Source organism: Castor canadensis, chromosome 18, assembly GCF_047511655.1.
Source record: "Castor canadensis chromosome 18, mCasCan1.hap1v2, whole genome shotgun sequence".
In the NCBI taxonomy this organism is placed as follows: domain Eukaryota; kingdom Metazoa; phylum Chordata; class Mammalia; order Rodentia; family Castoridae; genus Castor; species Castor canadensis.
The window spans coordinates 6,700,699-6,716,874 of NC_133403.1; the positions used below are offsets into that span (position 1 = coordinate 6,700,699).

Sequence of the window (16,176 nt, forward strand, 5' to 3'; positions counted from 1 at the left end):
AGTTTTCACAACTCACACAAGGATGGGAAATGGCCAAGTTCTCAGCAGTCACCAAACAGGTCATTTTTGATAACTCAGTATAGACCAGAATAATTGAGAAGAAGTGAAGAAGCCATAATATTTTTATAGAAGGGGTAATGTAGGGTGTTCCCACTAAAATTACATAAAGTTACATAGTGAAGTATCTCCTTTAAAAAGAAGTATGAGGTGTTTTGGATAAACTTAGCCCACACACATGCACAAACAGGGGGAGAGTTAACACTCCCAATAGCAAAGATCTCTGATGAGACATGGAAGCCTGTGAGCAAATCTGCACTGTGATGAGCACCATGTGCTCCTCCTCATTGCTCTCTTCATGCTCAGGTCTAGACCACCATATACCCGTAAGTCTCCATGGCTTCCTTTGCAAAGGTTCTCTCCTGTAGACAGTGAACTCCCCCTTGCTCCAATAAGACTCAAACAAGTCTTAGGGCTAGGGTTAGAGAAGATGTCCATGACTATGTGTCAAAGGTCTGGTACCCAGCCTCATGGCAGTATGAAGAGGTGGTAGAAACTTTAATATGTTGACACTACAGAAAGATCTTTCAGTCATTGAAAATGTCCCTTCAAGGACATTTCATCTTCCTCCCAGCCATGTGATGGACATTCCTCTTCTACTTGATTCTGCTATGATGTTCTGCCTAATCACAGGTCTAAAGCCAGTGAGTCCATGCAGTTATAGACTAAACCTTACACATGTGTAGGCCAAAGAGAAACTTCTCTCTTTATAATTTGATTTTCTCAGTTATTGCTACATTAACAGAGAACCAATGACAAATCTAGCCTACTCCATAGAGAGCCCAAATTAAAATCCTATATGAAAACAATTTCAAACCTAACTAAGAGCCATCAGAGGTAAGCACGCAAATGTAGAGAGAAAATTTTGGGGTGACAATAACTACTAAGAAGTCATATTAGATAAATGAATGTCATTTTTTCTCCTGATAGCTCACTTCCATCAGGATGAGGACAGAGGAAGAAAAGGTAAAGTCTCTGTAGGGAGGAGAGGGATAGATAGAATAGCTGGTGGGTTAGAAACTGAATACACCTGTATAACTGAGGCCAAGTGCAATATTGAATTTCTACTTCCCATGCCCATGCAAGAAAATAAATGTCTTAGATTGTATCTCAAACTCCTTAAGTTGCATGGGTGAATGTAGAATTTTGATAACAGTTCAAAGATAGAAAAGAACTGGAGTTGGTTGAGGTAGTCACCAAGTTGTTGCAGTAATGTGAAAGATGCACTGGAAGATGTGAGAAGATTAAGGGGGGAGTGAAAGTCTGTATTGAACCTACAATTACCTTAGCACTTGCACCTTGGAATGGAAGGAACATGCTGCAAAAATGCTTAAATAAAAATAGTTCACCATATCAAGAGTCAGCCTTAATTAATAAAATATTTCAAGAGTCATTTTAACATTTCTTTACTGACTAAATACCTTGTATCCAGCCTCGAGGCTCATTTTTTCTGAACATGCAGTTCCACCATCAGGGACTGCTTGCTCCTGTTTTCAAATGCCAACTTCAACACCATAGCTGAATTGTCCTACTTATTACACAAGCACCCAGTCCAGTCTTTCAGAACTTTGAAGTCAAAATTCATGACTCCTTCCACACATTTGGTTATTTTATGAATGAAGAAACCATTTCAATGTCATATTTTCTACAGTATTAAGTAGCAATAATATCTGCCTGTTTATTCTAAATACAGTTGTAACGTGTTTTATACAATGTTCCTCTTTTCTTACTCTAGAGGCCTTTCTGTTTAAAATTGTAAGGATTGTACGTTTGAAGAAATCTCCAATGTATATCTTCAACCTATTTACACTTCTCTTTTTTTACTGAAAAACTAATTTTTAAAGAATACCTTTGATCTTCTATCCTTATCAGGTTCCCAGTTTGCTATGAGCATCCATGATTAGCTGCTCTGTAGAAACACCAAAGTATCCTTGTTTTTGGAGTACTGGCACACTGTATCTTCTTCCTGCTTCCTTCTTAACTGTACTTAACTTTTTTTTCTTATCCAACTTAAATAAGAGCTCCTCTGACAGGCCTCACTGTTTGAAATAGGGTGAGTCTCCACTGTTTACATGTTTTGTATTTTATAGAGCTTCTAACATCATAGTACTATCTGCTCTCTGACAATATTATTCCCTGTATTACATAACTCTAAAATAAAAGAAAGCATACTGCTGGTTATGAAATTGTACCTACATGTTCCTCTTCACTTAGGAACTCCAAGAACAGGATGTTGTCCAATCAAGACATATAACTTTGAAGTTCATCACCTGCACCCTAAGGGAACTCTGGACATCAGGGGATGCTGGGGAACTGTTCCTGGCACTTCATGGTGTTTTGGAGATGTGAGCCACACTGCCCTCAGTTGTGGTAGAGATTGAACTGTCTCAAGTGCTCCAAGAATACCTAATATCCCTAAAGTGAATGTTGTGGAGGGAGCTGTGCATATTCCAAAAAGTTTTCACCTGCACAAAATAGGTGGGTTAAAACATAGTCTCCCATGTCCTTTGATCTTTTCTAAGGTACTTGTATCAGGGATCTGTTGTAGTGTGAGAGATCCAGGAAGGGAGGGGTTAATTTGCATGGACAGCCCCATTTTTTCCCTGGGAGCAGTAGAGAGGATAATACAAGCTGGGGAATCCTAAATCCACTCTGTGGGACAGAAGCTGTGTCCACCATGGCTCCTTCCTTCTCCTGCTTCTGACTCACTACACAGGTAGGGACAGGTGACAGAGATTCAGGACAGTTTTCCAGCTGGTTTCAGTCCCTCTGGCTCAGATCCTTGTCATCCTAAATGTGGGTTCACTGCTAAACCCATTACTGTCTGTTTTGGCAGCTTTAATGTCCCAACCAGTGCTGACACACCACTCTCCCTGTCTACATCTCCTGAAGCATCTACCAGACTCACTTGCAAACTGAGCAGTGACATTAGAGTTCCTCGAAAGTGGGTGCAGTGGTACCAGCAGAAACTTGAGGATCCTTACAGGTTTCTTCTGAGAGTCTATCCAGACTCAGATAAACTCCAGAGCACAGGAGTCTCCACCATTTTTCTTGAATTAAAGATACCTCAACCAAGTCAGCACTTTTGCACATCTCTGGTGTGCAAGCTGAGAATGAGGATGACTATTATTGTTTGATTGGCCATAATAGTTTATCTCACAGTGACACTGGCAGATGGAGAAGTGGGACAAAATCCCGGTCTGTTCTGGTCTGTGAACTCTAGACTTTTCCTAATTTTAAATTGATTAACTTATAACTAACCATGCATAAAAATATCTGGGTCACAATGGTTATCATCCAGTTTCCATCGTATGAGACTGACATCTCAGAAATAAATGAAAATAACCCAAATCAATCAAAAAATAACAGCAAAAAAATCTTGCATGATGATCCACATAGTGGTCTGGTTTTTTAAAGAAGGCCTATAGAGCTGGCTCTTACACTGAAAAGAAAGAAGAAATCAGCTTTCTTCCTGGTCTGAGGCAGTTCTGGCTCACCTGTTGTGTTCCTGCACCTTCAGTTATGATATCAAGGAGAGGTGGGAGTTTAGACTGAAACCAAAAACTCTTTTTTTAGGGCTGTGTGCCAATGAAGGAAGGGTTCACTTTGATGATAAAATGTTGAAAATTCTGCAGGAGCTGACATTACTTAGCATAATAGAGTTCCTGGTTCCTGAATCACAACTGACTTCTCCCATGCTCGCCTCTAACAAGTCACTGAGAATTTCAAAATCAGCATGTATGACTGAGTCTTAAGGACTTCAATAAGCAGAAATTTCATGGTATGTGCATGTGTAACTGTACCTGTGAAGCACACTATATGCTCACATTTGAGATGTGTTTCTTCTACTCAGGAAGCAGCAGAATCATTGTAGGTTACTATAAGGACTGGTACAAAGGACTACCTTGAAGAAGACCTAAGCCTGTGACCTCAGACATTAGTGACTGGCCATTAAGTATTCAGTCCTCATCAAAGCATCTACGTTTGTCAAGATGTCTTCTTTTACCTCCTCTAAGCTCCAAACTGAAAATGAGGCCGAATATCACTGTCACACAGCAGGCTACATCCTGACAGCCACAGAATTTCACCATTCTAAGGTGAACTCAAATAAAACTCTCCATTTGTCTGTCTGAGGCATCACTGTCCTCCTCTGCCCATGATGAATACAAGCTCAGATTTTGGCTACCTGGAGGGCGTCCTCTAATCTATGGCTCAGAGTGAACCCTCCCCAACAATGACAAAGCTCTGAGACTCCTCACATGCTCCTTATACTCAAAAGTTCCAGTGATGTTCCTTCTCTTGTCATTCAGCTGGAATGACGTTGTTAAATATCACTGTTTTTGGACATATATTGTAAAGCTAGTGGCTATTAAATGTATAAAGTTCTTAATAAACAAAACTCATTAAGCCATCCTCCAAATGAGGTACACATCATGAGGACTCCTTAGCCCAGCGTAATGGAAAGATGAATACAAGTGAAGGAGGTTTTGTTTATGGTAATATTTTTCATATGAAAAATAGTATTGAAAAAAGGTGAAACTTGTATAAATTAACATTAAAATATCAGAGTCAACATAAAATAATTATTGTTAATTGATATCCATGGGAATTTTTAACTCAGGGAGGTAGGACAAAATGGAAAGAATATTTCCCTAATATCATATTTTCATGAAGAAGACAGGCATCAAAAATTAAGGCAGGCATAGAGGGGTGAAGAGGATAGTAAGAGATCCTTCTAACACCAGCATTCAAAAAATATGACAACATATAAAAGCATTTTAGACAGAATTAGGTAAAAATCACCTTATCATTAGCTGAGGTTTAAATTTTGAAACATGATTCCTAAAAGCCATAGGCAACTGTTGGAATCAACCTCAATTGCCAGGTAAACCTGAAATGTAGCACCATAAGCACTGTGTTTGTAAATATGGAGTTCATGAAAGTCCTGAAGAGATCGGTATTTCAGGACCAAATAGGAAGTGTGGAAAAGATGACTCATTCTTTTGTATAGGGAAATGATGTCAGAAAAATCGATACCCATAATCAAGGGGCCTTTCCCTGAGCTCTGGATATGATATGGTTTGAAAACGCAGAATCTGTGGTCAGCAGAGGGCGCTGCTGGGCTGGTCTGAGAGGATAGAGCTCTGGGCCAGGTGACACAGGAAAGTACTCAACTGACTTTATGTACTCCAACAAGCAGTGTCCTCACTGAAGTGAGACTTTCCTGCACGTGTGTCCCCAGCAGTTATATGATCATTGACCTGACTTTCACCTTTGCTTCCTATTTGACTATGTCTCCCTCACCTAGTGATTGTTCAGGATGGATATGTAGGCAGGCAGAGAACAGCCACACCGAAGTCAATTTGCATGAAGAAAATTATTAAGGAATACTGTGTGGTTGGGGACTAATAATAGAAAATTAAGGAAGAGGAAGGCCAACTTCCAAAAAACCCCCAGAAATCTGTAAGCCCAATTAATTTAGGCTTAATTTCACAGCCCTGTTTTTCATTATTAATATGTAGGTTGATGTTCACAGGGGTTTCTCAGTGTATGCCCACTGTAAATTGGTACAGTGTGGAGGGTATAGTGTGGGGATACTAGCAGGAGGGGAAAGTGTGATTGAAGGAGATTAAGGTGATGATATGTGGTTGATAAACTTCATATACCTACGTGAAATAGAACTAAGAAACCTCTTGCAACTGCTTTAAGTGGGGCAGGGAAGGAATTGAGGGTAAGAGATAGGAAATGAAACTCATGTACAATATAAGTTTAATCGGAATTGCCACAATGAATACTCCCCTGTATAATGACTATATCTTAACAAAAAACTATAAAAATATTAAGTGTTTCCAAAGCACTGAAAAAATTCATTGTAACACGACAGTGAATCTTTTGAATGCAGTGTGGTATGGTAAATGGACTAGACATTAAAGGACATGGGTTCCTGTTGCAAGGCTGTAGCTGGGCATAGTGGCACATACCTACAATCCCAGCTACTAGAGATGTGGAGGCAGAAGGATCACCTGTTAACAATGAGCTTGGACAAGGGTAAGGAGGCCCTATCTCAAAAACAAAACCAAAATAAAAGAGTTTGGGAAATTGCTCACGTGGTACACCCCTTGACTAACAAGTGTGAGACACTGAGTTCAAAACTGTTCCAGGAATGAGGGGAGGAGGGATAAAGGAGAGTAATGGAGGAAATGAATTCAACTATGATATATTGTAAGAATTTTTTATATGTCATAATGTGCTCTCAGTAAATCAATAATAATTACATTTTTAAGAATGAAAATGAAAAATAAATAAGCAAAAAATAAAAAACCAATTTGTCATTAAAAATAATAATGTCAGTTCAAAAATGAAAATTTCTTCAATAATTACTAGCTGTCTTTGTGTCACAACAACACAAATGCAGGAGAGAGAGAGAGAGAGAGAGAGAGAGAGAGAGAGAGAAAATGACTGGAGAATAGCAGTCCTCTTTGTGGACACATCTCCAGTAGACTAAGGACTTCTCACTAGGTTCTACAACTGAATTGACCACAGTGGCTTCCAATACCAAGTTCCTTGGGACAAAGCCTTTACTTATGGACCTTTGGAGAACACACAAATTACAGCACATTATAACAGTATGTTAGAAATTAGAATCTATACTATATTGAAAAAGTGTGCCTTGATCACTAGAGAGATTTGGACAGAAACAGGACTATTCTTGGGATCTTTTGAGGATGGTGAACATGGACTCTGAATTATCAGTTGGTATGAAGTGGCTGAGGCAAATGTCACATTTCACAATCAAGAACAGAGTTTCAGCATGGGATGTGAAGCAGGTTGGAGAGAATGATGGAGTCCCTGGACTGACTGCAGCCCAGTCATTGAAGGATAAAAAACACAACGCAGAGAAAGCTATTACTTGGGTCAAGTGGATCCTGGTACTTTAAGATATTCACCCATATCCAGGTTCCAGTCCTTTCACTCACTTCCAGCTCCTTTTTGCCATGATAATTTTCCCAGAAAAATAAGTGTTCTGATTCATTGTGCCTTGAGGATGTGCGAGAATTTTGCAGACGAGGCCCAAGGATTTCTACAGAATTACAATTACCTGTTCATTACTATGAAATCCTAGTTTATTGTTAATCAAATATGTGATACATAGATTAACATTTTCTTTGTCCTTTTTCTAGACTACATGCCTTACCTGTATGTTATTTATCATTTAATTTAGTGGGTTTTAGAGTGAGAAGTGCAAACTAATAAGTGTGAGGTTTCTTTCCAATTACCATTTCTGTTTCTTTCTGTATTGTTTTTTATACCATCTTCCTTAGCTATTGTTTTACACATACACCTATTCCCATGACGTACACAGGAACAAACATATACAGACACAAATAATTTATGCATATATGCTGTAGCTGATACTTTTAATAATTGCCTGTAATATATTTTCAGTAAATATTGGTGATATGAGATAATCCCTTCAAATATATATTGCCCTGAGGAGCCTTCCTGATACACAACTTAGGAAACTGATAAATTACAGAGTGTTTGAAAATGTTCCAGGATATCGACATTAGTTTGTTCAGAAACACAGTTCTTTACATCTGATAATAAGAGATGTGTTTTTCTTTGCTATTATAGCGGTTGTTGGGAGGAACCTCACAACTTCCTGGTGATCATATTAACATTCTCCTGACAATCTGCAGTTCCCCTTAATCCCTTCCATGCAATCCACATCTGAGAGCAGAGGCAGACAGCATTGGAAATTTTGTAGTGCTGTTCTGTGTGTCTATACCAAGCTTTGTGCCCACACTGGAGCTCATGAGAAACTTTCCAGGACTGAGTGAGTAGGAGATAGAGTGAGAATTCCCCAGCCTTGCTCTGTAGGGTCCAAATTGGGTCTCTGTGTGGTAACAAGAGCCTTTTAATCACGTCCAAAGAGGACCTGCATTCATTTTCTTTCAGGGCAGAAAAGTTCACCAGCAGGAAAGTGAGTTTATTATAAAGTAGGTGAACAAAGTAGAATATGGGTAGTATAACTTTTTAAATTACTTAGTCCAGTAGGCCTTGTAGACAATAGATTGAGTACCGAGGTCAACATCACTAGGAAGCAGTTGATTTGGTAAAAGGCATCAACCCCCAACTTAATGTGTATGTCCCCTTGCAGAAAGTGATCTGTGATGTTCAATCCTCTGAGTCTTCAAGATCTCTCCCCTGGGGCACCAGTTTGAACACCAGTGCAGAAAGAGAAAGGAAGCTGATTGCATGATGATCCTTCAATGTGTTGGAGGAGCCCTGAAAAGGCCTTGAGAACGTCAAACACAAGCTGAGGTGTTTGAGAACACCTGGTACTTGTTAAGTTTCCCACCATGGCCAGAATAATGTTTCTTCTTGCTCTCCTCACTTATGGATCAGGTCAGTGGGACTCACACTCTAGAGGAGATCACATAAAAGCAAGATGTCAGGGTGATGCTTCTCTGCATATCAATTACTGTCTCTCTTGTTTGTTTTAGGGGTGAATTCTCAGACTGTGGTGACCCAGGAGCCATCATTGTCGGTTTCTCCAGAAGGGACAGTAACACTCACCTGTGGCCTTAATTCTGGATCAGTGTCTACAAGTAACTACCCTAGCTGGTATCAGCAGATCCCAGGCCAAGCTCCCTACACGCTTATCTATAACACAAACAACCGTCCCTCTGGCATCTCTGATCGCTTCTCTGGTGCCATCACAGGGAATAAAGCTTCCATCACCATCACAGGGGCTAAGATGGAGGATGATGCTGATTATTACTGTGCACTGTATATGGGAAGTTACATTTACACTGTGATCTAAACCCATGGGGAAGTGCAACAAAATCCTGATCATATTTTCAGAATGGCTCAGCCCTTGCATGCAGAAGAGAAGGTGAAGTTATGAGATGGTCAATTCCATGATAGTGAAATGAGGCTCCAGTGCAGTGTGCAGTCCAGAATTTGTGGCCATGCAGCTCATCCTGTCTCTCCCTGGGTGTACCATCTCTCAATGTATCTCCTCCAATTGTGTGCTTCCTCTCTCCTCTATCTGTGATAATGGGGCAGGGTACCTCCCTCCAAATATGCAAGCCAACCCTGACACTCAGAAATCCCTTCTTCTACCTTCTTATTCAAAACTTATTAACATACATGCTCATTCATGAATGTGAACCTGAACATCAAATTAGTACCTAATTTCTCTTTGAAATGGAAGCTTCATCTCATAACTAGCTAGAGAGGCAATTCCCCATCTAACTTTCTGAATCAGAAACTCGTGTTTGTGCCCAAGAATCTTATTCACAAGATGTCTGAAGGAATCTTATTAACATTCTTGTTTGGGAAACACTATACTTTTATGGTTTTTGTAAAAAATTCAGTCAGGCTAACACACCAAAATGATTCAGAAAGAATTATGTAATTTAAATTTAGTAAAAATATAGGAGGAATTTGTACACACAAGTTTTTAAAGCATATTATCAGAAGATCATATCCTTTCATTAATATAAAATATCTCATGAAGGACTGTCTTCTAGACACTCCTATAAGCTATTTAGTCACTGGATGCAGGACACACACAAATGAGTAGAGCACAATGTCAGACCAAGAGATGAGCAGATGCTATTGCCTGAAATACTGTACTGAGCAGGTGAGCATTAAACAATTTGGGGAAATTTGGTTGGACTTATCTTCTTTATCTCTAGGGAAAATATATTACACATTGTTATGTTAAGGTCATACAAATTACAAGGAAAGGAAGTACTTCTTTGATGTGTAATATAATTGGTTGCTTTCATGTATCATTCAAAAATTCTCGCTTTCTATTTTGTAATTTAAATAATTATTGTAATTGATACAAAAATGTATCATGATCGTGGGTTGAAATAAACCCAAACATTATAGAAAATCACAAACTGAGATTTATTCTGTTTGTTAGCTACTCTGAAGAAAGTAATTTAGTGGAGTCCCCGTCTGGCTCTGAAAGTGTCTCCTGGCAAATGTGGAGGCTCCCCCTCATGTAGAGAGAAGACATGAGTAGAATCCAGGGACTCCCCACAAATGACCAGGGTAGAGTGGTGTGCACAATGAATTCTTGGAAGTGTTCACCAGAGGTAGAGTACAATCCCTTGAAGGTACTAGTTTGTAATAAGAACTAATAGCTGCATAAACCAAGCCACTGAGCGTATGGTTCCTTCAGTGCTTTCAGTTGCTGGGTAAACATAAGCATCAGTAGGATAATATCAAATATTTTCTTTCAGTACTCCCTTAATATCCAGTCCATAACATAGTATTATTTGAGATGTCTTTAGATAATATGAATCAGAATCTCACATTATAAGAGTGCACCTGAAAAGAACAAGGAAACACTTTGGGAGAAATTTTCACTCTCTCTCATATATGGTAAATAAATACGCCTATTTTGTGTTTGTGCATATATATATATATATATATATATATATATATATATATATATATATAATTTTTAAATTCTTAACTTTAAAAAACCTTTCTCTACAATTTTTGACAACACTTATATGTGAGCTGATGATTCTCCCTTGGATTAATTCTCTCTACAAAAGCCATTTTGTGGACAGAAGCTCAGAGAAACGGATAACAAGTTGTTAAATAAGAAGGAGGTTTTGGAGAAGAGGTTACTGGTGAAAACAAATTGGAAAGGACTTGGAGTAGAAAAGTCCTTCAGACCACAGCTCTGCTGAGTGAACCCTGTAGTTTGGGTGCTCATATGACGGATCTGCTTCTTGCAGGTGGATCAAGTGCTGGGCACAAAGCAAGAGAAGCATTCACCTGTTTTCTCCCTTCAGGATCCACTGCAGGGAGGCCATGGGGTGGCATTTCTTGGATCAGCACCATCCGGTTTAAGTGCTGTATCCACTCTGAGAATAGAGGCTGTGCCCTCCTGACTGCCATGTGGTCCTTCACATGGTCCAACACATGAAGTCAACCTGGGAGGTCTCAGTGCATTGGAGCCTTTGTTACATGGAGGCCCCGAAGCCTTGGGAAATCCCTTCTGCCCTGATTTACATACTCTGAAGGCCTGAAGAAATGAGGTTTCCTCTTAGAACATCTCCATTCCCACTTTTTCCTTACCATGCTACATCAGTGGCCTGGGGACAACTGTTGAAATCCCTGTGTTAGTCAGCTTTCAGTTGCTGTGGAAAAACTACCTTAGAACGTTTATTTATAGGAAAAGATTTATTCTGTTTCATGGTTTCAGAGACTTTGCTCTATGGTCACTTGCTCCTGTTGCTTGTGGTTCAGTGGCAAACCTATACATCATGATGGCAAGCAAATGCAGAAGAAACAGGTTAAATAATGGACAGCATTCTAATTTCTTCTACAAGGTCACACTCAAAGACCTAATCTTCCATGTAATCCATCTCCTAAAAGTTCTTCTATATTCCAGTAACTCCACAACCTGGTGATCAAGCTGTTAGTATATTGGCCTTTAGGGAACACTTAAGCTATAAACATGCCCTGAGAAGAATGGGGAAAAGATTACAAGTGTCCCCATGATTAACATCACTTCTCTCTCAAAACTTTACTTGATATCTACATTGATATAGAATTATGGCAGGATTTAGAGAATAGTTCTATTTTCTTTTCTACATTGAAATCTAATCAGTGAATTACAGACTGAGAGAGAGGGATCCACACGGAGGTGCTGGTGATCCAATAACAGGGCCTAATAGTAATGGGAGAATATTTTGGCCTGTCTTGGAAAGATATAAGAAACAGAAGTTCCCTTTGCACTGAGTGGGGTGACTATTCTGTCTTACCTCTGAATGTCCTGCATTTCTGTCTCCCAGGGAATGTCTACCATGGAAAGTGAGTTCCCAGGATTGAACATAAATCCACAGTGTGAGATTAACAGGTAATTTTAGGTGGTCAGGGGCTATGTGGAGACATGAGATTAAGCTCATTGTGTATGGTAACTTCCCTGCTCCATCCCTTCAGACAGCAAAAAGTGGACATTAAGGCATTCCTAATATGCCTGTGTGTCAAAAGGCAGGGGTGCTGTTGCCTTTCTCAAACTCCTCATTTGTGAACATGGCTTCCCTGAATATCCCTGTGAGCCAGGAAGAAAGTGAGGTTTATTATTACTCCCTATGTTTGGGCACTTTACATCATTGCTCACATTCTTCCCAAACCTGCAGGGAAGTGAGAGAAAGATCTGAGTGACATGGCTTCCTCAAGCAGCAATCAAGCCTTGCTTGTTTTTTTTTTTTTGTCAAAATTCAGGTTTCAGAGGCACAATAGGCCTCATATTATCAAAATCTTTACTAAAATTTCATCATTTGCAACAACACATTTCGTATTTTATCAAAATGATCAGAAATTCTAGATTGTAGGAGCAGCCACCTCTGAAATTGGGTCCATGATGGGTCAGAAGAGAGCAAGAAGAAGAGCATCCACAGTGACTGCCTCAGGACAACCAGGTGTCAAGCACTTTGTCCAACCACATCAGTCAGTGAACACCTACTTTGTGCCAGCCCCAAGTATCAGTTCTCAGAGAACAATATGACTAAGAAAGAAAAGATTTTATGCTCATAGATATGACACTTTTTGGAAGAAAGAAGGAAATCATGTAAATATATCTATAATAAAAAGATGCTATCACAGGGTAAAGAGAAAATGGCATAGCATACTCCAAAAATTGAAAAGAAATAGTAAGAATCTGAATTTAAACTCATGAAGAAAATTTCAAATGTTGCAGAGTAGATGAAAAGAGTAGGGGGAGATGAAGGAACTAGGTTACTGGAAGAGTTCAAGTTCAGCATTTTTTTGTGGGAAGGAGACACTGACACTAGGGTAAAAGAGAGGTCAAGGATGTTTTATGAAGTGGGTGTATGAAAATATATGGCCCCAGAGGGAAAGAATTCACAGGCAGGTGTTGGATTGAAACCCTGTGCTGACTTAGGCATTTTCTATGTCTGGACTTCTATGTTTAAACACATCAGCTGTGATAGAAATGTCCACAACACTCTCAATGCTTGCTCAATGAAGCCACAGGATTTTTCCCACCCAGTGGAAATTGGAGTATCCCCATCTCAGGGTTATTGAATATGTCCATCTAAGAAATGTTAGTCCCAACATCACTCCATCTAAGAAATGTTAGTCCCAACATCACTCCCAAAACAAAGCACACCATCTCTCATTGAGGAAAAATATTCTAAAATTTATAATTACCATGAGATGACAAAAACAGAAAAAATGTTCATGAATGTCTTGTCTACTCAGAAGGATGGAGGAAAGAGAAGTCTCAAGTCATTGAGGCCAGGGCTCAGCTTACCACACTTTTCTGGTGTCCTTTCTTCATCTGTCTTCTCAGGTGAGGACCAACCCCAGTGACTCTGCTTAAGATTCTCTGAACCTGTCACACACCCCATATTGAGCCTCTTCTCCCATCACACAAGCTGTTCCCTAGCTCACAACATGTTCTTTGCTGGGATTCTCTTCTTTTGAGTTCTGCTCACAGAGATGTTGTCATAGTATCTTCCTCTGTGCTGGGCAGGGTGACAGTAAGCCTTACTCTAGATGCGCTCTGATTCAGCCCCTAGGGCACAAGTACATCTATTGTGAACCCTGAAGAGATTTTCCTGAATCCACCACATTGGACTCTCCTCAGCTTCCTATTGGGCATCTGTCATTACCCAGTACTGTATAACATGCTCAGTGCTACAGTTCTTTACTGTTCAAATAATATATTTCTCCTTGTTTCTCATACCCTATCAATTCCTGTAAGGTGATAACCCCAATATTCATCGATAGCACATTATTTAATAAAGGTAAGGGAACTTGAGAAATGGAGGATCCACGAAGAAAATATGTTTTGAAAGAACTCTGTGATCCAGTGAAAGAAATAGTTGATCTTAAAGGGAGTTCACTCTTCAAACACAGTAGAAATGGCACGTGCACCTCTGGGTGCATTTCATTGCAAAAGCTAGAGAAGAATGAAAGTGCATTTTTTAGTTAGCTCACAATGCTTATAAAGTAAAGACATATGAAGCATAAAGTATTTTTCATTCTGATACATTATGACATAATCTATCAGAATATATGGAGAATGATATAGTGGAAAATAGTAGTCAAATAATGTATAAATATACTATCATTTTCCAGGTTGGAAAGGCTTTTAAAATAAATTTCAGAGTTTCAGAAACACTGGCTGATATCGTTCATGTTTAATAACAACAAAACCTTCATGTTTCTCACCTTCATCCTGATCAGAGAGAAATTTTCACAATAGAGACCTCATGAGTCCTGGCCAATAAACATTAAAGTTGGTTGTAGAGATATTCCCCATCAGAGCAATATAAGAACAGCATAAAGATGAAGACATGAGGTAAGAGGGAGACCACAGAGAGACTTCCATGTCCCTTTAGATATCAGTAAGAAAGCAGGGCTGGCTTGAGTGCCTGTGCTCACCATGTGGCATGATCAAGTGCATGTGCTTGAACACCTCATGGAGTCCATTATTGAAGGTGCTGGAGGTGATGAGAGCTGAAATGAGCCACATGATCCTTCCTGATGACATGTGCTCAGGGATCACAACTAGAAATCTCTTTACCACTATCCCCACCCAACCACACCCTTCTATAGCTATAGCACTGTGATATCTTTGGGAACAGGGACCTGATCAGGGCCCAGAGTGTGAGCAAAATGCTTAAGGAACCTCATTTGTACAAATGGACAAACACACTCTCAGAGAATGAAGAGGGTAAGGGATATACTCTCAAATCTGGGTCACAGAAAGCAGGACTCAGGGTTGACCTCCACCTATCCCCCTCTGTTAATCATGCTCCTTAATTAGTGCACAGGGGCCTAGATATGGAGTATGGGTAGGGCCTGGAAAGAACATGAGGCTCTGCTTTCTTCTCCTGGTAATTCCCCAAATCAATATATTTGTACATTTCCCACTTCCATTATCTTTGGCACCATCTCTGCTGAGTAAGCCATCCTCAGTAATATTTCAAGATTTTTCTCTGAGTAATTGTGTGAAAGTAAAATTTGATACTTAAGGATATTAAGGTTCAGTACTCTAAAAGGGGTTGTCCATGCCTGGCCCAGGTCAGGAATGGAAGAGAAGCAAAAAGGTATTTCACTCAGGGGATCCAAGGGAGAGATATCATGCCCAGCAGCTCAGTTCCGTGCAATGTGTGCCTTCTGTAAAGTCATCGAAAGAATGACTAAGTTACCAGGATTATGCAAAGAGGCAATTTGAATTACGTAATGAATGATCTTTAGAAAAGGCCAGAGGACCCAGCAAAATAGGGGAGAAACATAAAGAGGAGACTGAAAGTTGCAACATCCAGGAAAGGACACAGGGCTTAGAGAGCAGACAAAACATGATGTGCTAGGAACTAGAATGTACATGGGCATGGAGCTACCCTGAGAATCATGGGGAAGATAATACGACTAACCATGTCAGTGTCCTCTGCCCATGTTCACTGTTCCAGCCTCTCCTTCTGAGATTCTTGGGGAGGTGGGACTAGGTGACTGCCGTTGTCCCAATGTCTTTCCCAAAACACCAAAACAGCTTCTCAGTCTGTGCTCACACAGGGATGTCACAGTCCAGTGAAGAACCGGTGAGTCAAGGTAGGATATGGTTGTGTAGAGACAAGAGGCTAAATTATGCATGGGCATTGCCTACATCCATTCTTTTCTGTTTTTTGTGAACTGAGGTTTGAATTCAGGGCTTACACCTTGAGCTACTCCACAAGCTCTTTTTGGTGAAGGCCTTATTTGAGATAGGGTGTCTCAAACTATTATGCCTAGGCTGGCTTTGAACTGCAATTCTCCTGACCTCTGTCTCCTGAGTAGCTAGGATTAAGGCATAATTCATTGGCACCCAGCTACATCCATTCTTTTATAAAAGTAAAGTAGAAAGTGCAGAAGCTAAAACGTGCATGTCTGGGTGGAAGGCAACTGTGCACTGTCACTAGGCATCTGTGATACAGATCCCACCTAAAAGACACCACATGACTTTCACCTGGAACCATCTATCGCTTACTCACTTGAGCCTGGAAGGTATGTTCTTCCAGGATCTTGGAAAATATAAAACAGCCCATCACCAGGGACCTTGCACTCAGAATC

The 16,176-nt window shown here is 39.9% G+C and overlaps 3 protein-coding genes across 5 annotated transcripts in view; all 3 read left to right on the forward strand.

The window, feature by feature from the left end:
* LOC109684467 (immunoglobulin lambda-1 light chain-like) overlaps window positions 1-16,176 on the forward strand; it is a 781,398-nt gene that overhangs the window by 466,897 nt on the left and 298,325 nt on the right. The window contains exons 1-2 of one of the 3 annotated variants that reach the window (XM_074061173.1): window positions 8,335-8,466; window positions 8,565-8,868. The exons of the other annotated variants lie outside the window; for them this stretch is intronic. Coding sequence (XP_073917274.1) covers window positions 8,421-8,466; window positions 8,565-8,868 — 350 coding nt within the window. The 5' untranslated portion in view covers window positions 8,335-8,420. Of the gene's footprint in view, window positions 1-8,334; window positions 8,467-8,564; window positions 8,869-16,176 lie in introns of those variants that run through there. 3 annotated transcript variants of the gene reach the window in all.
* The window catches only part of LOC109700872 (immunoglobulin lambda-1 light chain-like), a 522,506-nt gene that overhangs the window by 190,969 nt on the left and 315,361 nt on the right, over window positions 1-16,176 (forward strand). The window lies entirely within an intron of this gene.
* The window catches only part of LOC109679554 (immunoglobulin lambda-1 light chain-like), a 332,861-nt gene that overhangs the window by 13,995 nt on the left and 302,690 nt on the right, over window positions 1-16,176 (forward strand). The gene's annotated exons all lie outside the window — the stretch shown is intronic.